At 42.5% G+C, this 27,849-nt stretch overlaps 3 protein-coding genes across 4 annotated transcripts in view; all 3 read right to left on the bottom strand.

Annotated features, from left to right (window-relative positions):
• Positions 1-7,837, bottom strand: part of LOC135512670 (low-density lipoprotein receptor-related protein 8-like) — a 32,195-nt gene extending 24,358 nt beyond the window's left edge. For both annotated transcript variants that reach the window (XM_064934921.1, XM_064934922.1), the window contains exons 1-5: positions 7,681-7,837; positions 5,392-5,508; positions 4,050-4,421; positions 3,136-3,255; positions 2,702-2,827 (exon numbers count right to left, since the gene is read on the bottom strand). In XM_064934921.1, the coding sequence (XP_064790993.1) occupies positions 2,702-2,827; positions 3,136-3,255; positions 4,050-4,421; positions 5,392-5,508; positions 7,681-7,741 (796 nt within the window). In that variant the 5' untranslated portion in view covers positions 7,742-7,837. The remainder of the gene's footprint in view (positions 1-2,701; positions 2,828-3,135; positions 3,256-4,049; positions 4,422-5,391; positions 5,509-7,680) is intronic.
• An 8,695-nt stretch (positions 7,838-16,532) lies between these two features.
• ndufa7 (NADH:ubiquinone oxidoreductase subunit A7) lies at positions 16,533-19,703 on the bottom strand. Its single transcript, XM_064934920.1, has 4 exons — positions 19,594-19,703; positions 19,303-19,352; positions 18,991-19,125; positions 16,533-16,759 (listed from the first exon to the last, which is right to left on the bottom strand). The coding sequence occupies exons 1-4, from the start codon at positions 19,642-19,644 to the stop codon at positions 16,669-16,671; spliced, it is 327 nt and encodes a 108-aa protein (XP_064790992.1). The 5' UTR covers positions 19,645-19,703; the 3' UTR covers positions 16,533-16,668.
• A 546-nt stretch (positions 19,704-20,249) lies between these two features.
• Positions 20,250-27,629, bottom strand: LOC135511450 (KN motif and ankyrin repeat domain-containing protein 1-like). The gene is made up of 10 exons (XM_064932954.1): positions 27,626-27,629; positions 26,104-27,165; positions 24,352-24,454; positions 23,988-24,215; positions 23,441-23,531; positions 22,847-23,066; positions 22,487-22,629; positions 22,183-22,383; positions 21,057-21,155; positions 20,250-20,729 (listed from the first exon to the last, which is right to left on the bottom strand). The coding sequence occupies exons 1-10, from the start codon at positions 27,627-27,629 to the stop codon at positions 20,670-20,672; spliced, it is 2,211 nt and encodes a 736-aa protein (XP_064789026.1). The 3' UTR covers positions 20,250-20,669.
• Between the last annotated feature and the right edge of the window lie 220 nt (positions 27,630-27,849).

The raw sequence follows: 27,849 nt of genomic DNA, 5'->3' as shown, positions 1-27,849 counted from the left end.
TTTTGTACACTGCTGCTACTCGCTGTTTGTTTGTTGCCTATGGATAGTCACTTCACCCCCACCTACATGTACAGATTACCTCAACTAGCCTGTACCCCCGCACACTGACTCAGTACCGGTGCCCCCTGTATATAGCCTCATTATTGTTATTCTTATTGTGTTACTTTTTATTACTACTTTTTATTTTAGTCTACTTGGTAAATATGTTCTTATTCTTGAACTGCACTGTTGGTTAAGGGCTTGTATGTAAGCATTTCAAGGTAAAGTCTACACTTGTTGTATTCGGCGCATGTGACGAATAAAGTTTGATTAGATTAGAATTCCACTAACGGTCCGTATGTGGCCAAACGTAGCTGCTGCTCATGTTGGTATCTGTACTGATGGTGCAAAAGCCATGACAGGGAGAGAGTGGAGTAGTAACGCGCGTGCAAGCAGCTCTTGCTGCCAAGGGAATGCCTGATAGCTTGAAAGACGTTTTGGACACTACAGTGAAAATGTTTAACTTTGTTAAAGCAAGGCCCCTGAACTCTCGTGTGTTTCTGCACTCTGCAATGATATGGGCAGCGACCATGTAATGCTTTTAAAACATACAGAAGTGTGCTGGTTATCAAGGGGCAAAGTATTGAGACTTCTTAAATTGAGAGACGAGCTTAAAGTTCTTTACTGACCATAATTTTCCCTTGACTGACCACTTGCATGATGACGAGTTTCTCACACGACTGGCCTATCTGGGTGATGTTTTCCTCGCCTGAATGATCTGAATCTAGGATTACAGGGACTCTCTGCAACTATATTCAATTTACAGTACAACATTTAGGCTAGGATTAAGAAGTTGGAGCTCTTCTCTGTCTGCATTAGGACAACTCAAAGGTATCTCCATCATTGTATGATTTTTTGTGTGCAAATGAACTTGTGATATAGTGAAGCACCTGAGTGAGTTGGGTGCGCAATTACACAGGTACTTTCCCGAAACAAATGACACAAACAACTGGATTCATTATCCCTTTCCTGCCCTGCCTCCAGTCCACTTACCGATATCTGAACAAGAGAGCCTCATTGGAATTGCAACAAGAGGTTCAGTGAAAATTTTATTTAATCAGAAGCCACTGACAAATTTCTGGATTGGGCTGCGCTCAGAGTATCCTGCCTTGGCAAACCGTGCAGTTAAGAGACTATTGCCCTTTGAAACCACGTACCGATGTGCAAGTGGAATCTCTGCCCTCACTAGCATGAAAACTAAATACAGGCACAGACTGTGTGGAAAATTATTTAAGACAGACTCTCTCCAATACAACCCGACGTTGCAGAGTTATGTGCATCCTTTCAAGCACAACCTTCTCATTAACCTCTGGTGAGTTATTCACAATTTTCGATGACCAAATAATGTTTTATATGTAAAATAACTAAATAAAGAGGACAATTATAGATTATTATTATTTGTGCCCTGGTCCTATAAGAGCTCTTTGTTACTTTCCACGAGCCGGGTTGTGACAAAAACTCACACTCATTCTTATGTTTAATACATGTAGCGTATAGTGTGTGTGTGGCAGGCTTACAATGATGGCAAAAAAACAACATTTGAGAGTGCGCTGGCCCTGGTGCTAGAGGGGGTACGCAGCTGGAGGTTGAATGTTTGAAGGGGTACGGGACTATAAAAGTTTGGGAACCACTGCACTAGAGCAATGAAAAGCTCCATCATTAATTACTCTGATGATCACAACAACAAAAAAGCTGTTTGCTCAAGCCCTCTGTCCCGAACACATTCAGCAGGTCAGGTATGTGTTGAGATACTTGTAAGTCATTGACATTCATATAAAATCCTGTATAGAAACTGTCAAGTAGTGCAAATTCCACACATCGGGCAGTAGGGATGGCAACATTGCCATCTGTCTAAAGTAAATTTGACAACATCATAATGATGATGACAAAGTTGCTTCCTACAAATGATCTGCCTACTTTACCAACATCATCAGATTACCAAGACAATATAGTGTAATTTACACAAAGCAATCAGCAGCCCCCGTTATGACTGGGCACGACTTTCGGGAGTCACTATGGCTGAGATGTCTTTAGAACGTTCATAACAGTGGCGTGATGCGGCCGAGTGACGGAGGTGCAACCTTCCCATCTTCCCACATTTAGATTCGATTACTGGCTGTAAATATGTAATTATTCTCCCTATTCACTAGATTAGAGCAACAGAAAGCTCTATCATTAATTAATTACTCTGATGATCACAAAAATAAAATGCTGTTCGCTCAAAAAAAACCTTGTTCAAGTCTCTATCCCGCACACATTTAGAAGGTCAGGTTTGTGTTGAGATACTTGTAGTAAATCATTGACATTCTCAGAAAATCCTGTCAGGTAAAGCCAGCTGTCAAGTGGTGCAAATTCCCCCACCTTGGGCGGGCTTACATTGTGACAGGAAAATATTCTAACATTTAATGTACCTAAATCCTGGTGGAAAAAAAGCATACCATTGTGTGTGTATGTGTGGGTGTACTCTGTTATTCATATTCTTACAATACATTTTACAACAAAAACAGTGCCATTTTGTCAAAAATGTTATCTGCCCTACGCATTTGACGTTTCAACTATCTCAGAACTTAAAGTAGTCACGTCAATCATATCAGTGTGAACAAAATTCCAAACGTTGTGAGCAAACATATGCTATCAGTAACTTGCTGTATTTTGCCCTCACCTTTAGCCTTACACTCCCCTGTCCTTGGGCTCATCAGGTAGCCCTCATGGCAGTCGCAGGAGAAAGTCCCGTTGACATGTACACATAGCTGATTGCAGACGTCAGAGTCGAGACACATGTCAATTTCTGAGAAAAAAAGGGGGCATTTCTTCATTATTTCAAGAGGATATTTCTGACTGGAAAACATTCACTTTTCACTCTCATTGTGTTTCATTCGTGTTCTGTCACATACTCTGAATTGGAATCTACCAGAAATGTAATTTGAGTCATCAAATCAACCAATTATCACAGATTCATTGTAGTGTGCTGGTGTGACCAAAGACTTGGGCTATTAGTTTTCCTGACCACATGACCTGGGACCGACTGTTGGTCTCGCATGACACGGTCCATAAAAATCTTGGCCCTATCAATGTCTCTCAAAAGAGGCCACTCACCCTCACACTGGGAGTCATGCACCAGCCTCATACCAGCAGGGCAGTCACAGAGGAAGCCCATCGGCTGGTCCACACACAGGTGAGAACAGCCACCATTGTTCACCAGACACTCATCCTGATCTACACAGAGAGAGATACAGGGTCAGTGACAGGGAAGAGTGAATACAGGACCAAGACAGTTCAATGGAACATTGCATAATCATTCTGTAGCATAGTCGGAAACAAGTTGGAGAACATTTGCCCATTGTCATTTCTTACGTAATGTGCCTGCATCATTCAAATAAGTCAAACAATACTATGTGTCTTTAAAATGTCAATATTTTAGCCAAACATGGTGTACCATGCCAAACAAAACAGAAGGCATAGACACAAAAATATCATTGTGATAAGGGACATTACCTATCCAAACAATGTGACACTATATAGGCTATCAGGGAATCAATTACAGGATACGAGACAAAGCTAGTTTTAGTGCACAGATCCAAAATATATTATATAAAATTCCAGAATGTTTTGCCAGTTTCTTGGAGCAACATTAAGCCTACTCCTGGACTAAAAAGCATGTTCAGTAGAAAATTGAGTGCTAGACTTAGTCTGTGTCCGGAACATAGGCTCTTAGTTATAGAATATCAATAGCATTACATTCTTACGGCCAATACATTTTTCAATATAGTTGAATTCTGTTTGGATTCCGTGATTCTGTCCGCATCAGAGTTTATAGGGCCCTAAAGTAGGCTACAACTTGAGAGGTTAAGCTATTTTGCCCTCTGCTCGTCTATAAAGATGAGAACAGCCGTGCATGGTTGTGTTCAAATTAGACAAGTCCAAGTGGTCTGCGTTTCAGTCCATACTCTTCCATTGTCTGCCTAAAGATCTAGATGTAATGTGAAAAAGTGACAAACGTTCTCTCTCACCACAGTCATCCTCATCCCTCGCGTCAGCACAGTCAGGCGAGTGGTCACATCTCCAGGAGTGAGGCATACACTGGCCGTCCCCACAACTGAACTCAGAGATTGAGCAGGTGTGAGGGGCAGGGTGCTGGCCGGAGGGACAAGCGCCAGTGCCCTCGTCCTGCCCGTCAGGGCAATCGGGCCGACCGTCGCACAGCTTGGCCCTGGCAACGCAGCTCCCTGTCCTCTCACAGAGGAAGAGGTCGGCTGTACAGTTCTGACAGGAGGCTTCGTCACTGCCGTCGCCACAGTCGTCAGTGCCATCACAACGGAAGCGGAGGGATACACATCGGCTACTGCTGCAGGCAAACTCATCCTTTTTACAGTGGCGCAAACCTGGGAAAGACGAGAGCCCATAGAGAGGAATTAGTGGTCCTGTACTTTCAATAAAGGGGTAGCATTCCTAAGCTTTTAAATGCAAAGTTTGCACCTATTATTATTATTATTATTATTATTATTATTATTATTATTATTATTATTATTATTATTATAGTAAACTAGGATAGAATGAACCTTAAAAATGTCCTAAAGGGGGAAATTGTCTAAGAAAAAAAAGACTGTACATTACACACTCAATAACATAATGCATACATTGTACGTTACCTGAGTCATACAAATTCTACACGTCTCGTACAACCACATACATATTGCACACCGCCCTTACACATTCAGTCATTGGTGTACTAACACAGCTCAGCTTTACTTATTGCTGTTTAGGTCTTTTTACTCTGTAAACCTGGATTTGCTGGTTACTGTTATGCTTTAATCCCTCTGGAATTTAAAGGGGCAATCTGCAGTTGCTTCATCCATTGTTGGACTACTGAATTAAAAGAAATGTACCCATTGGTTATTGAAGAATATAACTTAAATGCCTCCTGAGCTTTGTTCAACTGTCGTACCCCAAAATATAAGCTAGATTCAATCCAATGTTTGTAAACAAACCCTATATAGCCTCAAAACATGGTTAAAATGATATATTTTAAATCCTGGATGGTCAGTCCTTGCATCCATAGAATTTGAAAGTGGTTACATTTCTCCAGCCCTATCCCTCAACTTTTAACAGAAACGGGTGGGGAGTTAAATTTGTTATTGCTTCAACTGCTGATTGCCGCTTTAAGCAAAGTTTGCATTTGTGCAAAGGCTTAGTGAATGTGGCCCATTGTGTTTAGGATTATGAAAGAGGCTGTGAGGAAATCGGATGGATAAAGAAATGTGCACTTCACACACTGACGTTCAGAGCAATTTGTTCCATGTGTTACTTGAGCCCAACCCACATGGCAGGTATCATCTTTCCCATAGCTCTTACCACAGGTGTCTTCTAACTCGTCAGAGCCGTCACGGCAGTCCGGAGTGTTGTCACAGAGAACACTCTGGGCAACGCAGCCTCCATCTTTACACAGAAACCCTTGGCAGGTCTGCTCCCCTGAAACACAGCCAAAATGAAATTCTCTTTTCACAAATGACAAAATTGTTATATGCAACTAATCCCTTATATCAATACATTTTACATACATGAGATCTGGGTCATATTCATAGTGCACTGTAGCAAGAACAGCATTTCTTATTGGACATGTTCAAGCAGTCGCTCCCCGTTTGATACTTTTCTTCTATTTGGTGTCTAGTGAACACAACCCAGAGTACACTATGATAACACAGATGTACATACTACAGTATGGTCAAACAGATCCAATTTCACAACTGATATGGCCAAGTATGAAAATCAGCAAACTCAAAGACTTTGGACTCTGACATCCCTGCTACTGGATACTCTCAAGTTAGTACAGGTACATCCCTCTGTACTGGGGAATTCAGCCTCTCTAGGATCCACTGGACTTTGACCGGGGAATACCCCCTCCACTGTCACTCACTACAGCGGAGTTCATCACTGCCATCCTCACAGTCTCTGTCACACACCCAGAGGCCGGGAATGCACTTCCCGTTTCTGCACTTGAACTGGGACTGTTCACAGGTCGGCAGGGTGTTCCCTATAATGCCTACAAATGGAGAGATGCATTTGGAATTTTCTTATAAACTACCCAAGCCCATTCATAGAAGATAACTACCTTTAGCGATTATTGATTAAGGTATCTTCTTTCTGGTGACTTTGGTTAAGAGTCCCAACACTTGCTCTAAATGTTAACATGCATCGCTTGCGATACGGTTTTGGAAACATAAGGGACGGATCTTTGATATCAGCAATCAATCCTTTTCAAAAAAACAAAATGTTAAACTACTACACACCTTTATAGGGTTAGGATTAGTGTTCTCACACGGATATTTTACAGTGCTCGTTTACGGAAAACAGAAGCGACCACCTGTGCTAATTAGCATGCTCCAAACCCCTGTATTTAAGCGTAGCTGGAGAGGAAGTGTAGTTCGCAGACTGGATGCACACACTGCATAATGGATCTGTGCAAATCTGCTACATTAAGTATAGATTTTTTATTTTAAATATTATTCCTCGCTGACATGAAAGATATGGGCCATGTTTTGAAAACAGTTTTGCATGCGATGATTATTGACGTTTCTAAACGTTAAAACACTCTTAAACTTCTTCAGGATTGGTGGGTCCACTGCGGGACGGTTGAGCTAATGTAGGCTAATGTGATTAGCATGAGGTTGTAAGTAACAAGAACATTTCCTAGGACATAGACATATGATATTGGCAGAAAGCTTAACAAGAATTTAATCTAACCGCACTGTCCAATTTACAGTAGCTATTACAGTGAAAGGACACCATGCTTTTGTATGAAGAGTGCACAGTTTTGAACATGAAAAGTTATTAATAAACAAATTAGGCACATTTGGGCAGTCTTGATACAACATTTTGAACAGAAATACAATGGTTCATTGGATCAGACTAAAACATTGCACATACACTGCTGTAATCTAGTGGCCAATATCTAAATTGCATGTTGGCTGGAATAATGCATTATGGACTTTCTCTTGCATTTCAAAGATGGTACAAAAAAAACAGTTGGTTTTGTCTTTCTATTATCTTTTACCAGATCTAATGTGTTATATTCTCCTACATTGCTTTCACATTTCCACAAACGTCGGAGTGTTTCCTTTCAAATGGTACAAAGAAAATGCATATCCTTGCTTCAGGGCCTGAGCTACAGGCAGTTCGATTTGGGTGTGTCATTTTAGACAAAAATGTACATTTAAAAAAAGGGTCCGATTCTTTAAGAGTTTCTTAATTGTAGTTCACACGGAGCCAGCCTTGGGCGAAGCTAACTGCTGAAAACCCTGCATAGAGAAGGTTTTTCGAGAGCTTTGGCTATACCCACTCTTACAGCAAGAGAGATGTGAAAAGTGTCTACAGAAACTTTGAATTAATTACTTCGATTTGGGATAGTCCCAAAGGTGCAGTAGCAACTCAAACATTTTAAAGCAAGTATTTTCATAACATGCGCTATCAAGTGCAGATATGTAAGAAATGTGGGCTACACGTCATAAAACAGCTGCGAATCAGGCGATGGAAATATTGTGCATCTCTTTACACAAGCCGAGGAAACGTTACACGCGCCCCCAACGCAAAATGACAAATACCAACAAAATACGTACAAATATGTAACTAGCAATTTTATCTTACCCCAAATATGATGTAAGGTTAGCAACTGAGTAAGAAGAAGTATTCTACTAAGATATCCCATGCTCTGTCCTTCGTTGTCTGCAGGCAGAGGCGCATGCGAATGACGTAATGTTGCAGGAGATAATAAGACGAGCAGCGTTAAAAACGGTTGTGTTGCGATGTGTTCGAAATCTGAACTGAACACGTCTGTGAAGCTGAAACCCTTTCTTGGTGTTGAGTCGCATGCAGTAACGTAAATAGCTTGCCACTGCCATGCATTGCCGAACGTAGCCAGCCAATATATAATGGTCAGTGAAGGGGCAAGGACCTGCTTCAGGGGGAATAACGCAGTTTATGAAACTGTCCTTGACATAAATCTGTGAATTTCCTCCCCAAATTATTTGTTATGTTTTCCAACGTTATGTTCTCAGTTTCATTTTCCCTGGTTTTAAAATAGTTGTTAATAGAGAAACAACGAAATTTGAGGTTCTGAGTCCATGTCAATGATTAAATCATATCAGAGGAAAAACATGTTTAGGTCTGGAAGAAAACAAACATATTTTGACTTGAGTGTTATTCCCCTTTAATTGCGCATTTGCCACTTTAAATGCGGATCTCGTGAGTCGGGATAGTGCAGGTTATGTGCAGATCACTCAATCTGTTGGAATACGGCGTTACGAGCGTTTATTTCAGAGAGCGCTCCGTAAACCACGCCCCAGTGAGCAGAGGTGGGCATGTTGCACTGGGTGGGACACGTTTTATTATGAAGAAAAGCCTCTCAATTTACCTTGGATCCACCGTGGTTCTTTGTAGGCTAGTTATGCTAATATATTTCAGGCTTTGTATTGCAATTAATTTCGTCTTTGACCTAATAAGTAAAAAAAATAAAAAATAATAATAATAATAATAGTCAGTAGGTTAACAACGAGTCCCATGCAGTTCGCAATAGAACATACCAGAAGGGTGAATAATTTACTAGGCTACCTAAATTATTGGGATCATGGTTGCAACCCGTGTTTGGAATACATTGAGTTCGTTGACAAAACAGACCTGTCGTTCCTGTTTTGAGCCCCACCTGTTAAGCAACAACAAAAATATATGTATATACAGTACCAGTCAAAAGTTTGGACACACCTACTCATTCAAGGGTTTTTCTTTATTTTTACCATTTTCTACATTGTATAATAATAGTGAAGACATCAAAACTATGAAATAACACTTGGAATCATGTCGTAACCCAAAAAGTGTTTATAAAATATATTTTGATTTGTTTTTCTTCAAAGCAGCCACCCTTTGCTTTGATGACAGCTTTGCACACTCTTGGCATTCTCTCAACCAACTTCACCTGGAATGCTTTTCCAACACTCTTGAAGGAGTTCCCACATATGTTTCTGCATCACATGGTGCTCTTCACCTGATTTGTTAGGATTTTCGGTAACATTTAATTTAAAAAGGGGTCCTTATTACAGTGTAATTAACTAACAAGTAGTGAGATGTAATAACTCAGTTACAGTGTAATAACATGTAACTGGTGGTAATTGCAGTCTTATTAGAGGTGTAACAAATGGGCAAGTTTCCACTAAATGTACCTCCCTGACTGGGGTTTACCATATGGGTGTCATCTGAGAGAGTAGCAGCAGCGTAAACAGAGAGTAGCAGCAGCGTAAAATAGGGGTCTGGGTAGCCCTTTGATTAGCTGTTCAGGAGTCTTATGGCTTGGGGGTAGAAGCTGTTAAGAAGCCTTTTGCAGTTCGACTTGGCGCTCCGGTACCACTTGCCGTGCGGTAGCAGAGAGGACAGTCTATGACTAGGGTGGCTGTATTCTTTGACAGTTTTTAGGGTCTTCCTCTGACACCGCCTGGTACAGAGCTCCTGGATGGCAGGAAGCTTGGCCCCAGTGATGTACTGGGCCATACACACTACCCTCTGTAGTGCCTTGCGGTCGGAGGCCGAGCAGTTGCCATACCAGGCAGTGATTCAACCAGTCAGGATGCTCTCGATGGTGCAGCTGTAGGAACCTTTTGAGGATCTGAGAACCCATGCCAAATCTTTTCAGTCTCCTGAGGGGGAATATGTTTTGTTGTGCCCTCTTCACGACTGTCTTAGTGTGTTTGGACCAATCCAAAATTAAATGTAGAATAGGCTTCCTATTTCACAACAAAGCATCATTCACTCACGCTGCCAAACATACCCTCTTAAAACTGACTATCCTACCAATCCTTGACTTCGGCGATGTTATTTACAAAATACCCTCCAACACTCTACTCAAAAAATTGGATGCAGTCTATCACAGTGCCATCCGTTTCGTCACCAAAGCCCCATATATTACCCACCACTGCGATCTGTATGCTCTCGTTGACTGGCCCTCGCTTCATATTTGTCGCCAAACCCACTGGCTCCAGGTCATCTATAAGTCTTTGCTAGGTAAAGACCCACCTTATCTCAGCTCACTGGTCACCATAGCAGCACCCACCCGTAGCACGATGAGAATGGAGGCATGCTCGGTCCTACTTTCCCTGTAGCCCACAATCATCTAGCAGAATTCATGATTCCAAAAAAAGAAAAACAATTGTATGTAAATCGTACTTTCTCTATCCTATGCTGACGCCTTTGACCTACAACACTTTGTTTCTTTCAAGGCAATCTTTTATGGATTTTGCACATCATCTTATTTCGAGCGTATTGTGTAGATGGGGAGATCTTGACATGATGCCTTAATTCCTTGGATAAATAAATAATTGCACCAAAGCATCCCATCCAAAAGTGAGAATCTTCCTCAACAGTGAAACCCTTGCAAGATTACATGATGGAAGAGTTTGTTTTATGACCATTTTAAGTGCATTTATCAACCATTATTCAACCAAGCTTAATAGGCTTACAATTTCACAAGCGCGAATGACTCTCACAATTTTGACTATAACTGCTTATTAATGTGTATAAACATGTTTCATTGATGGTTAAAGTAATTGATCCATTGTCAAATACATTGTTAAATGTTTGAACAATTTAAAGTATTTTTTTATGTGAACTGTTTGTGCCATTGGGCCTGGGCATCAGACTCCAGATATTTATTGCAGATGTGTCAATGAGGTGGTCGGTTTTCAATTGGCTAACACCTATTACGTGGTTTGTGCAGGCTGAAATATCATGTGTTGTGATGCTGACACTAACTTGTAACAAGCATGGTAACACGCATTCGTTATTACACCCCTGGTTCAGCGGGGTTGGGTTAAATGTGGAAGAGACATTTCAGTTGAATACATTCAGTTGGACAACTGACATTTAAATGAATGGTGTTTCTTTGAAAAGTTGGGCATGGCTGACATTAAAAATGCATTTAAGGGGAAATGATCCACAGACACTGATGATCTGGCTGCCATGGTTAACACAAACACAGGACATTGGATGCTACCTGAATTGACTCAGAAAGTAACAAATAGGCCTACAGTATCACAGCAAGGTCAAACAGGTGTGTGTGTGTGTGTGTTAGATTATCCAGTGTCCACAGCAACACTGTTGATCATTCTCTACCCCAGTGCATGTGGTGTTCTATTGTTATTGTAATCCATTTTGAATATTCGATAACGGTTGTTGACGTCAACAGCTGTATTCAATGGAGAGAGACGCTATGCTACTAGCCTAATGGCATGAATATGCAGACATTTCGGGACAACTCCGATACAAAAACTGTTTTCTCAAAGTTGCCGGAATGTCATATGTCCTAATTATATCAGTACACTCGTAACAGCTTAAGCATTTCTATTAAATCAAATAAACCTCAAATACCAAATAAGTAATTTATTATTTTGTTGACCAAATTCGACACTCTCATTGACCTCCATACAAAAACGCCATGTTTGGTGCGCAAAATAACAACAAAAAAACGTCACCTTCTGGGAGGAGACAGATATTCCCGCCGCGTTGGGCATATTTTCTCTGTCTAAAGGGTCCGCATACTTCCCAGCCTAAGCAGTTTGACCGAGTTTGTGCATACATTGTATATTACGACATTTTATTTTTTTCGTTTAAGACTTCGGTGAGGGTTTTTTCTGCCGCCCTGCAATGGAACACTAGAAGCTTAATAGCTATCAGGCAGGAATTTAAGAAGTTTGTATATGACATGGATGTAGTGCCAGATGTAGTGTGTGTCTAAGAGTCATGGCTGGAGCTGATTCCAGGTTTCAGTTCGGTACGGTGTGATAAAATGGAGGGCTCGGGGTGGGGATTGTGCTATGTTCGTTAAAGATGGAATGGGGTACAGAGTATTGGAGATACAGGAATTGGAATGTGTGGGAACAGGGGTAACATGGTTTTCGTTCATTTCTATAACCCCTGCAAATCTTGATAGAACGTGTAGGTAATATTGTGTGGTGGTTTTAATTCCCATAATGAAATCTGGGGAGGTACTGGGCCCTGACAATCAAATATGTGATGAGTGTTGTGTATTTTGACATTGAGAAAGCTTACTATACCAAATGGAGGGAAGGTTTGTTGATCAAGTTGAGTGCATTGCGGGATGTCGGTATATCTGGATCATGTACATCTTGTTAGATCAGAATTATCAAAGCAGTTTGAAGTGGACGATGCTACTCCTCAGGGAAGTGTGGTTAGTCCGTATTGTTCACCCTGATGATATACATTATTTAAGGAGGTGGGACAGGGAGTGGGTGTGGCCTTGTATGACGATGATGAGGCTGTATGGAAGAGAGGTGGGAATGTGAAATATGCGATGAGGAAGATGCAAGAAGCTGTGGGAGTTGTGGAAGATTGGTCTCTAACATGGGGGTTTAGGATGTCTGGGGCCAAGTCCTGCTTCATGGTGTTTTCTAGGAGGAAGGTTAAAGATGTTAGGCTTCCAATACTGCCAGGATATAGGTAGTGAGTTTAAATATTTAGTGAGTTCATGACTTTAAATATTATTTTTATTTATTTTAGTCATTCAAGAACAAAAAAAAGGTATGTGGTTTGATGAGAGGCTTATGTGGAAGAGACATGTTGAGTATATTGAAATGAAGTGTAGGGAGGTGCTGACCCTCATGCGGGCAGTGGCAGGATATGATTGGGGGTCATGACTGGCCTCACACTCCAGTACAGTAGGTAGAAGTGTATGCACCTTAAAAGTTGGATGCAATCCGCCAACCCAATCCGAAAAGAGAGATGTCTCGTTTTTATGCAAATTTTTTAATTGAGATATACTGCACCAAACACCTTAGTTAAATGTAAAATTGCATGACTAAAATCTCCTTGGCAAAAACGTCAAAATTAATGACAGATTTTAGTTTTTATAATTAACAAAAATATAAAACACAACATGTAAACTGTTGGTCCCATGTTTCATGAGATTAAATAAAAGTTCCCAGAAATTTTCCATACGCACAAAAAGCTTATTTCTGTCAAATGGTGTGCACAAATGTGTTTACATCCCTGTTAGTGAGCATTTCTACTTTGCCAAGGTAATCCATCCACCAGACAGGTGTGGCATATCAAGAAACCTCATTTTAGATAATTTGGCAGTACATTCAACCAACCTCACAACCGCAGACCAAGTGTCACCACGCCAGCCCAGGACCTTCACATGCAGCTTCTTCACCTATGGGATCATCTGTGACCAGCCTCCCAGACAGCTGATGAAACTGAGGAGTATTTGTCTGTAATAAAGGCCTTTTGTGGGGAAATCCTCATTCTGATTGGCTGGGCCTGGCTCTCCAGTGGGTGGGTCTATGCCTTCTCAGGCCCACCCATGGCTGCGCCCCTTTGTAGTCATGTGAAATCCATAGATTAGGGCCCAATGAATTTATTTAAATTGACTGATTTAAAAAAAATTGCTGAAACTGTTGCATGTTGCTTTTATATTTTTGTTCAATGTATGTTCTGGCTCGCTGACTGCGGCTGAATCTAGTTGATCCCTGTCATAGGCAGTACTCAAATGAGTTGGACTTGCAGAGTTACTGTCATGTTGCTGAGCGGTGTCCCGATTCTCCTCCCTTCTCCTGACGTGTGCACGTGCATACTTCCATGATGGAGGAGTTTGCAAGTGCACACCATGAGAGAAGGGTGGAGAATTGGGATGCAGTCCTCAAGTGCTCTCTCAACCAGCTCTACGCCTATTCCTGTCGCTGAGAGTTACAGCGATATTACAATGAGGGGATTCGATTAAGCTGGCTCGGGTGGGTGGCGATTACAGTGGGTGAAAAGTGATTGTTTTGATAATTGGGCTGCCTCCCAGGTGTGAGCCGGGCGCCCCGTTCAAAGCCCATGGCGAACTCGGCTCAAAAAGTGACGTCCGTCAGATCAAAAACAGTAGTGATGAAAATACAATTATATTGTTAGGTGTGTGAATTACACCATATTGCGGTCCTGCTTCGCATTTGAAATGTAACGAGTACTTTTGGGTGTCAGGGAAAATGTATTGGAGTAAAACGTACATATTTTGTTTAGGAATGTAGTTGAATAAAAGTGGTCCAAAAAAAGAAACATCCTCTCACTGTCAACTGCGTTTATTTTCAGCAAACTTAACATGTGTAAATATTTGTATGAACATAAGATTCAACAACTGAGACAAACTGAGCAAGTTCCACAGACGTGACTAACAGAAATGGAATAATGTGTCCCTGAACAAAGGAGGGGGGGGGGGGTCAAAGTCAAAATCAAAAGTAACAGTCAGTGTCTGTTGTGGCCACCAGCTGCATTAAGTACTGCAGTGCATCTCCTCCTCATGGACTGCACCAGATTTGCCAGTTCTTGCTGTGAGATGTTACCCCACTCTTCCACCAAGGCACCTGCAAGTTCCTGGACATTTCTGGGGGGGGGGGGGGGAATGGCCCTAGCCCTCACCCTCCGATCCAACAGGTCACAGATGTGCTCAATGGGATTGAGATCTGGGCTCTTTGCTGGCCATGGCAGAACACTGACATTCCTGTCCTGCAGGAAATCACGCACAGAACGAGCAGTATGGCTGGTGGTATTGTCATGCTGGAGGGTCATGTCAGGATGAGCCTGCAGGAAGGGTTCCACATGAGGGAGGAGGTTTTCCCTGTAACGCAAAGCGTTAAGATTGCCTGCAATGACAACAAGCTCAGTCCGATGATTCTGTGACACACCTCCCCAGACCATGACAGAACCTCCACCTCCAAATCGATCCCGCTCCAGAGTACAGGCCTCTGTGTAACGTTCATTCCTTCGACGATAAACGCAAATCCGACCATCACCCCATGTGAGACAAAACTGTGACTCGTGTAACTCGGGCGGTTGTTGTTCGCATCCTGTACTTGTCCCGCAGGTGTGATGTTCGGATATACCGATCCTGTGCAGGTGCTGTTACACATGGTCTGCCACTGCAAGGACGATCAGCTGTCTGTCCTGTCTCCCTATAGCGCTGTCTTAGGCGTCTCACTGTACGGACATTGCAATTTATTGCCCTGGCCACATCTGCAGTTCTCATGTCTCCTTGTAAGCATGCCTAAGGCACATTCACACAGATGAGCAGGGACCCTGGGCATCTTTCTTTTGGTGTTTTTCCAGAGTCAGTAGAAAGTCCTCTTTAGTGTCCTAAGTTTTCATAAATGTCATCTTAATTGCCTACCGTCTGTATACTTATTGTCTTAACGACCTTCCCACAGGTTCATTAATTGTTTATGGGTCATTGAACAAGCATGGGAAATAGTGTTAAAACCCTTTAAAATGAAGAGCTGCGAAGTTATTTGGATTTTTACCAATTATCTTTGAAAGACCGGGTCCTGAAAAAAGGGATGTTTCTTTTTTTGTACAGATACCCCAGAAAACTACTTTAGTACTTAAGTATTTTCACTTAGTTACTTTTACATTTCAGCAGATGCTCTTATCTAGAGTGACTTAAAGGAGCAGTTTGGGCACAGGAGGATTTTTCACATCCCACAATCCCTGAGCAAACTAACGCCCTTTCGGTTACTGGCCAAACACTTAACTACCACTGCATATATGACAACCAGTTTTTGTAAATACTGTCCCACTAACTCAAAGACTAATGGCTAAACTGGTCTTTATCTCTCACAGTCACTGTATCAAAAAATATATACAGTGCCCGCCGCAATTATTGTGACAGAAGCATATACTCCAAAGGTTTGGATTTGAAATCAAACAATGATTGATGTTAAAGTGCAGTACTTTCATTCATATCAGGTGAACCATTTAGAAATTACAGCACTTTGTACAAAAAGGGGGGGACACTATGTACACATCATTTTATTGTAAATAAGAATATAATGTTTTCTAAACACTTTACTTTAATGTGGATGCAATGAAGAGTACCGGTATTACTGTCTGAGCGTAGCTAGCAAGATGAGGCAACCTCTTCTGCCATCGAAAACACGAGGAGCAATGAGGAAACTAAATATGAAAATTAAGCATTGCATTCTACTTCTGCCTTGCTTGCCGTTTGGGGTTTTGGGCTGCGTTTCTATAGAAGCACTTTGTGATGGGCCTCCAAGTGGCGTAGTGGTCGAAGGCACTGCATCGCAGTGCTAGCTGTGCGACTAGAGATTCTGGGTTTGAGTCCAGGCTCTGTCACAGCTGGCCGCGACCAGGAGGCCCATGGGGCGACGCACAATTGGCCCAGCGTCATCTGGGTTAGGGGAGGGTTTGGCCGGCAGGGATGTCCTTGTCTCATCATGCGCTAGCGACTCTTGTGGCGGGCCGTCACAGTGACACAGTCTCCAGGTGCACATTGTTTCCTCCGACACATTGGTGCGGCTGGCTTCCAGGTTAAGTGGGCATTGTGTCAAGAAGCAGTGGGGCTTGGTTGATGAACTACTTTGGGGATATTAATCAGGTACCCAAAACTATGATTGACTGGCAAACAAAATATGCAAATTCTATGAATAATTGGTAATAAAACATTTCTTCAAACATTACATTATTTATTTATTAACACCGACACACTATTTTACAGGTTTTGAACAATAGGGAGAGCAACATTGTGCTCTAATGTCAGGTCTAAAGTAAGTCAGGAGAAAAATAATTTGTTGATGTTGTTCAGAGGTATGGCTGGTCTGTAGACAGTGTGAGCTCCCTGGGAACATTACCAGGTGTGACAGGACGCTTTGCTGGCACCTCTAGAGCTTGGCTGAAAGAAAATGAAAGCATAAGTTAATGAATATGTTGGTACATTATTTAGAAGATGGTAAAATAAATATATTGCAGCCCTCACAAAACAAATACACGCCAAACCAGTTTAAAACATTTTAAAGCGCTGCGCGACATACTTCTAAAATAACATTACGGGACTGCGATTACGGGACCAATTCTTGCGGTAGAGGGTGGAAGTCGGGCAGAAAGGTAGAGGGTGTGGGCGGGTGCGGTATGAAAAGCTGCGGGTGCGAATGGCCGGATGAATAAAAATCAGTCCCATGCAGACCTCTACTGGGCATACACTACACCAAAAATGTAAAATCTTCTCAAATCTAAAGCGATAATCCACTCAAAACCAGAAATTCTTATGATTTACATAGTTATATAATGCAAATATGTGAGAATAATATGTTGTGTTTGTGTGCATTTCGTTATAATAATAATAATGTAGTAAGCAACATGTGAAAATTATGGAAATATTTGAGCTCAAGTCGACGACAAAACCCACAATGCAAAGCTCTCTCTATAGACAGACAAGCTGGTTAGCAAGGTAGCTATCTAGAACACCTGGCTGCCTGCAGACACTTGGAGCTTCAACCTTACAAAATATATTTCACGGACAATAATAATGTTCCTTGAGTTACGAAAAGTAACTGCTTTCTCATGTCTTCATTGAGCAGAGCAGCCCAAGCAGAGCTAGGTGTAAAATAACTCAAAACAAACTGCACTATCAATTTAGGAGTTACACCAAGTTGAAGTTGGCAGAGATCGCATTTCTAGCTCAATAGTTTGAGTCAGTGTGGTTGCTATGGCAACTGGCCTGCGAGTCTGCTAGCATGGAGACGAGAGGCGTTTGAAGGATCTGACTACTTTTAGAACATTTGGACAAAAATATTTACTTTGTCACGAAAATATAGACGGATGTATGCCCATACCATCTATTGGCTGATTTGATGATTTGGAGTGCAAGTCATTGGTTTAAAAGCGCTATGAAATGTGATGGGGTATAACACACTATAGCTATGATGCGTTCCTACACGATTACCTGATTTCAGACGGACCACTTTAAAAAAAGATCACCATGACTTAACTTCTATTTTACCCACAGATGGAACATAGAAATAATCAAGTTGGTGAAAGACTATTCCTGGGGGTGGATTATGCCTTTAACAACTTGGACTAGCTCACATTTCCAGATTTCCTTGTCCCAAATCTTTCATTCCGTCCATCCTCAACCCCAGGTTGATGATTCCCTAGTTGATCCTGCCCTGCGTTTCTCTTGTTGTCGTAGGAAAAAAATGCTGACAATCAAACAGCGAGCTGCTTAATTAGTGTGTACATTATTTATGTGCAAAAACATCAAAAAAGAGACAGAGGGGCAGAATATGGGCCCGCAAATGGTTGGGCAGATGTGGACAATATGAACTTTCTATTCAACAAAGGGAATTGGAGGTAATATAAAACTTTTAATATTGAAAAGGCAACTGCGTTCTCTCCGCCAATGTGTCTACCATCACCTCGGTCCACATGGTGCTTGTTGTTGCTGCTTTTCTCTTTGCCAATATTGTTTTTGGTCTCACATGCTGAGTGCTCAATGACTATTGGCAGTAGTCCTTGCCCAAGAGTCCCGATGTATTGATCCTGGCCCAAGTTCATAGGATTTCACCCCAAAAATGTGTCTATGACAGCAAAAACTTGTCGAATTCCTGGCAAAATCGTATTGTGTATGCCCGGCATTACTAATCATTTTAGCATTAAAAAATGTTGAAAAGTTTTGTTTTTTTTGACAACTAGAATGGCCAACTCTTGAAGTTTCAAGAAGTTGGTCTGATGGGTTTACTCTCATCTGCCTCCCCACTTGCTTGTGGGAACAATAGAGGAAAGGCCCCATGTCCCATCTTGACCACCTATTGAGATGTGCCTTTTGTTAAGTAAATCAAATGAAAAGGAGACTGGAGTGTGTCTAAGAACATGAACTGGCAGAGGTGTCAAAGTATTGTGCCATTGTTTTCAGGAAGATGTACCTATGGCAATAGGAGGGACAGGAGGCAGACTAAAGGCAAGGGCAGTCACCTGAGGACAAACAGTAAAGCAGTCATATACACTCTCAACCTCCACCCGACGAGCCAGAGGAGGATGGAATCCCAAAACTTAACGTACTGCCATAGCCTTTGTCCCACTCAGCCTTTAAGCCACAGACTCTGTCAGACTTTATGTCCCACTCACCCAGGAGCGAGGGCCTTTTGACTGGACATCACGACGGTGGCTGGTACGGACTCTCTACGCCCATCTCTGCCATTATAGTAATTGAAGGCAAACTTGTGACTGGGACCAACTGGAAGTTTGGGGGGTGGTTGGGTCCTGCACAAAAGATTGAAACTAAGATTGTGTGGCATTTACAAAGTGTAGGCCTATTCCTTTACAAACAGTACAGTGCAAACATCATCCGTACTTGTCATGCAAAACCTGCAGAAAACTTCCTGCCAAAATATATTCTTAGTTAGCAAACATTCAAGACATGCATGACTTGCCACTTACCTCTTCGCAATCTCACCATAGCGCAACTGGAGCTTTGCTTGCAGATCATGCTGTGTACATTTGATCAGGTAAATTAAAAGTAACAACTTGCTTTTCAAAGAGTCTTATATTGCCAACATGCAATGTTCGTTAGCCAACTAAAGTAGCTAACAAGCTAGATAACGTCCTTAGCAAGTTAGACAGGCTTTAATAAACTCTTCAAACGTGTAACGTTGGGGACCTAGAAATAAGTTAGCTAACGTTACATTAATAACTACTTGCACCAAATACACAATGTGATATATGGCTTACCCCGGATAAAATATTTCTGAGCCTTTGGATAATTCTTGTAGCAGTCGCCATTGTTGTTGTCAAGGGCAAAATACTTCTTATTTTACTTTTCACGACAGGCAGTCCAATGTTGTTAGATTACTGACACCTACCGTTCTGGAGTGATACATCAAGTACCGGTTTGTGAAATCGGGACACACTCTTTTCATGCCACTGAGATACAGATATCACCGGACGTGATTTTCGTAGCAGGCTAGGGGAGCATTTCCGCTAACAATAAGCCTTTTCTTAACCTTAACCTCAGTCTCCTAACCTGCTAAGAAAAAGTAACTTCCGGTCGTAGCTGTGTGGCATGAAAAGTGTTTCTCATGTGAAATCAGAATGTGCTACCATAGAGCTGTACTGCTAACAAGTTACATACATATTGTATTTATGTGTGCTACCTGTTACCTATTAAACAATATGTCATCTTATTACATTAATTTGCATTAAAAGTTGGCTTGATAATGTCTGACAGGATGGTTATTGCTTGAAATACTATTCAAACAAAAGCTCACCTTTATAGCTTGATCATGTTTGACATTAGAATATATGCTACGCATCATAATATGAACCTTTAAAAAAAACTACGATTTAAGTCATCTGGACCTCTTCTGCTATATCTGCTTAGTGCAGTGTCACATGTTATGTAAATATATGTTTATTTTTTACATGAAAATCAATACATGAATATACAAGGCATAGACAGTTAGTGCAGACTTGAATGACATTGGCATGAAGATTGAGAAGGTAGTTAAAGAGGGAGGGGAACTAAAACTCAACACAGTAAATGAGTGCAAATAAATGTGAGGTCTGCTTTACTGTATCATAGAAAACTAAATGCTGCAGACCTTGAATTAGAAATGTTGCAAATGCAGATTAGTATCGTATATAATAATGACATTTATGGAAAAATAACAATCTTATATTAACAATACAAATGAATAACGTATGCCATGATATAAATACATATATTTATGTAGACAGCTGCAATATTCCAGTGGAGCTTTTTCAACGCTTATGTCCAGTAATGTTTGTTTTTCTATCTTGGTGGTAAATCACTCCGCAGCAGGCCATGTCTTTTGAGGACTAGTGGGGCTTCGAGACTTGTTTGTCCCCTGAAAGAAATATACCAATGTTTTCAGAGTGATAGTAGTAAAACAGGGCAAAAACTTCAATATACAGTAAAAATACATAGCTGTAAAGAATATGCTCTAGGGGTCACTACTGCTACACATGCCACGACAAGATCTTTCAACTAGGCCAACATACCACACCCAAACATTGGAGTGTAGCCGAGGCGCTAATATTACACACTTGAAATTGCGCATGATACGGATATGTTGTGAACGTGACCTATACTGGATTCAAGGCCAAACTGTCTGTTTGTCAAATAAAAACCAGGCAGGTCTCTCGGCCTCAAGACCAGCGTCTGGGGAACTCACAGCTGCCTGGGCTTTGGTGTAGTTCATGTGGGCGTAGAGTAGCACAGCTGTGTCATTGTGAGAGGCCTCCAGGGCGATGGAAAGCGCATTACTGCCGTCCTAGAGAGGGAGGAAGACAAAAGGGACAGCAGGCTTTGCGATAAACCCTTTGAGGTGGGACACAGATAAGATTCCTGCCAATTCACAGCCTCATCACACAGTTTAGAAAGAATAAGAAGCTATAAGCCATTCATGCAATATAGAACTGTGTCTTTACTGTATGCAGTCAAGGTGAGGCGTGGGCTATCTTACACTGCAAGGGCCGGTGTGGGTACAGGCTTTTCTTCCAGGCAGCCAAGCAACACACCAACTAATCGTAGTTTATCAAAATTTTGATTGGATTAAATCGGGTAGATTAATCAGTTGTGTTCCGGGTTGGCTAAAATAAAACCCTGCACCCACAGTGGCCCTTAAGGTATCCCACCCCTGGTCTAGGTCTTCAAAGCAGCAAAGGGTTAACCCACATCCCTGTCTGCCTCACAATCCTGAAGAATTAGCTGTATCCAATTGTCACAAGGTTGAAAAAAACATGTTCCTAAATACTTTCCCAGCCCCTCTCAGTCTAGCTGTATCTTACTGAAACTCAATCCATGTGCTGCATGCCTAACTCATTTTGCCCCAGATGTGCTCTCTTAGATATATCAGTCTGGACTGGAGGTTCAAACTAGTCTGAGAAAAATCCACTGTAAAGTCATACTGTAGAAAAACACTGGTGTACAGATTATAAAAATATTGTCTTATTGCCAATTTAAAAATTAGCATTAATTTAAAGAAGAAACAAGCAAGGATTTATAAAATAAATGTAATATGTTTTTGTATTCACTTCTTGGCTGCGTTGCAATAATCTAGTGGCTTCCTCCCTTGCTCTCCTCTCCTTCATCTGCAGCACTGATGTTAAGACAGGACATATAAAACAATATGGCAAAAGCCTATCCGAGTACATGCTTTGACCTGCCTAGTTTTTTCAATTCAGCGTGAAAAATGGAAAAGAGGAAGAAGATGAAGAAAGTGGACAGAAAGAAGAAGCCAGGTAAGCGTGTAAAGACACACTGAGTGTACAGGGTAAACAGACAGCCAAGGAACTCACATTGTCCACGATGGAGATGTCACAGCCCGGCTGATCCAGGAGCAGCGAGACAATCTCGGCGCGGCCGTGCTCGCTGGCGCACATGAGCGCCGTGGAGCCCTCGTCATCCTTCACGTTCACTTCAGCCCCGCAGTCCAGTAGCGCCCGCACCATCTCCTGCCGTCCATGGCTAACGGCTAACATCAGCGCTGTCTGGCCAGCCTAAACACAACATAGCACAGTTAGCATGGTGTTAGCAAGCACACACAAGCAACACTGACTGAGGGGGATAGACTGGATTTTAAGCGATTTGAGAAGGACTTGCCTGGCTGGCCTTGGCGTTGACGTTGCCCTGACTGAAGAGCTTCCTGACCACCACCATGTCATCCTCCTCTTTCACAGATGAGAGGGCCGCCAGCATGATAGCAGTGTAGCCTGCCTTGTTCTGCTTATCCACACAACACATGCCTGCACAGAGCACACCCACCCCATAGTGAAACCCCGGGGCATGGAAACTTCCTGACGATAAATACATGGCATAACTAATGTGATTTTATGCCTGTAGTTAAACCATGAATACCAAACTTCTGATGATTAATTATGATCATCAGGATCTCTTCACTAAGGTCATAAGCCCCGACCCTAACTTCCCCGAGATAAGTGAACACTCCTCACTCCAACTTACCTGTGTCCAGTAGTAGCCCCACCACTGTGAAATTGGAGTGGGAGACGCTGTAGTGCAAGGCCGTGTTACCATTGCCATCGGTCATGTTGATGACGTGGGCCAGCAGGGCAGAGGAGACCTCAGTGAAGGCCATCAGGTAGTCTGAGACACGAGGCGGCTGGGCCATCTTTGCACTAGAGATGCGGAACCATTCCAGCTGCACAGTATGGATGCTGGAGAGCTACAGTACAAGACAAAGGGGTATGGAGGGAGGATGTGGGATAGGATCACTGATGAAATACAGCTACATAAAAGGTTATCATACTAATATGATTATAAACACTTGGAACAGAAGTCTTGGTGATGTATTAAATGTTTATAATCGTATTTAGTGTGGCATGAATTGGACTAAGGAGACTATGTCCGTGCAACCACTTCTTCAAGTCATGGAACTTCAAAACACACTTGAGAGATAATGTGTGGATTGGAAAAAAAAACAACTAACAGGGTATTTGTTTCCAAAAAAAATCAAGTATGAGCTAATTTTGAAAAGGAAATTCAAGATTTCTAGGATATAATAAAACAGAGGAATTAAAGAGGCATGCTGAAACATACCACTTCTTTACTCTTCAGTGTTTTGACATCATCATTCAGGTGGTTCTTCAGAATGAGAGAAGCCTCATGCATTTTTGCACTCAGCTCAAATCTAGGACAAAGGGATTACTGCAATTACACATGGACGTTATCTATGGTAGTGACCGACTGGGATCGAACACTTGTGCAACGTAAGATGAGACTCCTATATAACGTATTCAACCATTTTTTTGTGCAAACATCCTGGCTATAATTCGTAAGTCGCTCTGGATAAGAGCGTCTGCCAAATGACTTAAATGTAATGATGTAATGTAATTCCATGTCAATAATATACACATGCATAACTTCACAGATGATAACGTTGCGAAATAACTTTGGCTGCGGTAATTGAATTCAGGGCACCTAAAGGCTACAAACCAAAATAGAAGATTCATATTTTACTACCAACAGACTTCTTTCAAGGGAAGCAAAATTTCAACAAATTCTGAAAATTCTGTTGACTATCCCTTTAAAATTGTTATCTGCCAACAATGACAGTTCTATGAGCTGTAGTTGTAATCAAGCATACTTCTCTTTCACTGCATCTGGACTGTCCTCAGTGGCTCCAGTCCCTGCTTCTAAGGCCATATCATCACTATCGGTGTCATCCATATTAATGTTCCTCTCTTCATCGGAGGTCTCCTCCAGAGCTGCCTCTCCATCTTCGCCATCACTAGTGTCCGAGCAATCATCCACTTCACTGTCACCTGAGGAACTCCCCTCTTCCTCCTCCTCCTCACTAGATGTCGACTCATACCTGAACAGAAGTACATGTCTAGTTAGTTACCTTTAACATTGGTCATCCTTCTCTTCTAATATGTCCTGTGTATTATCAGTGTGATGGTAATATGTGCAGATTTTTGCTCATTCATTGATGACAAAGAACCACTTACCCCCCATTGAGAATGCCAACAAACTGCAAGCTCTTCTTGCCGCTGCTACGTGATTCACCGGAACTAATCCCATCCTTCTTCTTCATGATGGACTTCAGCATACCTGTGGCCACAATACTCGGTGAGTGACCCAACTAATCTGCTACTTCATTGAATTCTACAGTGCCTTTGGAAAGTATTCAGGCCCCTTGACTTTATCCACATTTTAGTAGGTTACAGCCTTGTTCTAAAAACATCTATTAAATTATAATTTTTCCTCATCAATCTACACGTAATACCCCATAATGACAAAGCAAAAACAGTTTTTTTGCTCATTTATTACACATTTCAAACAGAAATTACACATTTACATAAGTATTCAGACCCTTTAGTCAGTACCCTTGGCAGCATTTACAGCCTCGAGTCTTCTTGGGTATAACGCTACAAGCTTGGCACATTTATTTGGGGAGTTTCTCTCATTCTTCTCTGCAGATCCTCTCAAGCTCTGTCAGGTTGGTTTGGGAGCTTTGCTGCACAGCTATTTTCAGGTCTCTCCGGAAATGTTAGATCGGGTTCAAGTCCGGGCTCTGCCTGGGCCACTCAAGGATATTCAGAGACTTGTCCCGAAGTCACTGCTGCGTCGTCTTGGCTGTATGCTCAGGATTGTTGTCCTGTTGGAAGGTGAACCGTCACCCCAGTCTGAGGTCCTGAGTGCTCTGGAGCAAGTTTTCATCAAGGGTCTCTCTGTACTTCTGTTCATCTTTCCCTCGATCCTGACTAGTCTCCCAGTCCCTGCCGCAGAAAAACATCCCCACAGCATGATGCTACCACTCCCATGCTTCACCGTAGGGATGGTGCCAGGTTTCCTCCAGACATGACGCTTGGCATTCAGGCCAGAGTTCAATCTTGGTTTCATCAGACCAGAGAATCTGCTTTCTCATGGTCTGAGAGTCTTTAGGTGCCTTTTGGTAAACTCCGTCTTGCCACTCTAGCATAAAGGCCTGATTGGTGGAGTGCTGCAGAGATGGTTGTCCTTCTGGAAAGTTCTCCCATCTCCTCAGAAGAACTCTAGAGCTCTGTCAGAGTGACCATCTGGTTCTTGACCACCTCACTGACCAAGGCCCTTCTCCCCCAATTGATCACTTTGGCCAGGTGACCAGCTCTAGGAAGAGTCTTGGTGGTTCCAAACTTCTTCCATTTAAGAATGATGGAGGCCACAGTGTTCTTGGGGACCTTCAATGCTGCATAAATGTGTTGGTCCCCTTCCCCAGATCTCTGCCTCGATACAACCTTGTCTCAGAGCTCTACGGACAATTCCTTCGACCTCATGGTTTGGTTTTTGCTCTGACATGCACTGTCAACTGTGAGACCTTATATAGACAGGTGTGTGCCTTTCCAAATCATGTCCAATCAAATTGCATTTGCCATAGGTGGAATACAGTCAAGTTGTAAAAACATCAAGGATGATCAATGGAAAAGGATACACCGAAGCTCAATTTCGTGTCTTATATGGTCTTAATACTTATGTAACATTTCAAAAAACCTTTTTTCACTTTGTCATTATGGGGTATTGTGTGTAGCTTGCTGAGAATTTTTATTAATTTAATATATTTTAGAATAAGGCTGTAACGTAACAAAATGTGGAAAAAAAGGGTCTAAAAACATTCCAAAGGCCCTGTATATTACATTTATACCTGCTTTATTAGTGTAGAGGAATCATTTATCTTCTATATGAAGAACTATTGTATAAGAATAAATACACTTGGCACTCACTTTCCACCATTGTTGGAGTTGTGTGTGTCCTGGGCGCCGTTTCCTCCTCTTTCCCTCCCTCTAAACTGACCGTCTCCTCAGGGGTGACCTTGTACTCTGCAATGGTCATCTGTCTCTTCTTCAGCGCAGTGACTGGAGCTTTCTGCTCTATAGTCTCATCCTCGTACAGATTCTCCCATTGACTCCCAGTGCTGACCAATGCTACTGGGGTTGGTTCTTCTTCTGCAGGGCTCTCCACAGAGTCAGTCTGAGTGCTCTGGTCGTAATGTATGGCTCTCAAATCCTCACCTACACAAGCGTCAACCACCTCAGGACAACAGGAGACTGCGACATGCTGTGAAGCTGGCGTGGATGTTGTAGAGGCTTCGGTCCCCACTTGGGCATGGGCTGAGTCTGGTTTGGCAAGGACCGCCTTCTCGGACGTTGCTTTGGATTTCCTCTCATCCTCCTGGGCTTTGAGCACCGCCAGGTCCTCGTCAGCCTGGCCGACTCGCCCCTCCAGAGCCAAGATGGACTCCTGCTGGAACTTGATGGTGTCCTGTAGGGTGTCAATCTCCCTCTGGACTTCACTGCTCAGCCCCAGCTGGGATTCCATCACCCAAACCGAGGCCTCCTCTGTCTCCACCCCAGCCTGCACCCACTCCTCACGGAAGGCCGGTGCCTCCGTGGCCACACCTTTCTCGCAGACGTCCACCTGAGGCGTGCCCTCTGAGGCATCCTTGGTACCTTGGCTGTAGTAGAAGACCCCAGCGTCCAGCAACATGTCATCCCCGACGGCCACAGACCTCTTCTCCACAACCTTCTCAGAACGTGCTCCATCTTTCCCAGTCTTGCCTTCAAACTTCTCAGTCAGCTTTCTGAGGTCCCCTATTTTGCTTGGACTCTTGGGACTTCTGGGACTCTTGGGGGAAAAAGGAGGACGTTCCTGACTCTGTGTGCCTGTGTCCACCGTTGTGGTGGTAGTACCGCTCACTACTATTGCAGCCTGTTGTTGGGCCACCCTCCCCCCACTCCCTGTCTCTGTATGGCTCAGTTCAGCTGCTGGGATAAATCTGCTGTTTCCTGAAGAGAATCAGGTCTGAGAACAGCCCCCGGCCCCGGGGAGACCTATTGTCTCGCAGCAGGAACTCAGGGCCGCTCTGCTCCTGCCAGGAAGCCCATCGCTAAGGCCAAAAAGCTGCTTCCTGTGAGGCCAGAGGAAAAAGTCAGGTAAAAAAAACAAGTAAAAAGAGGAGCTGAACAAACACACAACGTCATCTACCTCGTTGCGACACAATAACAAAAGACCAACACACAGGAACGCCAAACACATATCCACTACAGGTCCTGTCCTTTTCCTGGAGTACAAGCATCCTATCACATGACACATCATGCAAAACTTGGACAACATGCAATTAGAGCCAGGGATATGTAACATGTGTAAACAGCATGAAGGCAATGGCACGGGACGTTTAAGGAAATAACCCCCAAATACCTGGAAATATACAGATGTTTCCCTAGGCACTTTGGGCTGCACGCTTACCCATAAATCTGTCTCGTAAGTGGTGCATTGATGTCAATGAGGGGATTTCGAGATGCACATAAACACAATGCAATCCCAAGTTATGCTTCAGCTCTAACAGTAGATATTAATCTATCAATCTTGAATATGCATCTAGACTAGAACCCTAACTATCAACTCTGGTCTCAAACATCACATGCATCCCATAACACCCCTTGATTCTCATCCAAACACAGTCACATTCA

Source organism: Oncorhynchus masou, chromosome 24 (assembly GCF_036934945.1).
Source record: "Oncorhynchus masou masou isolate Uvic2021 chromosome 24, UVic_Omas_1.1, whole genome shotgun sequence".
Lineage (NCBI taxonomy): Eukaryota > Metazoa > Chordata > Actinopteri > Salmoniformes > Salmonidae > Oncorhynchus > Oncorhynchus masou.
The sequence above is the reverse complement of the archived record's forward strand: the minus strand, read 5'-3'. Positions and strand labels throughout refer to the sequence as shown.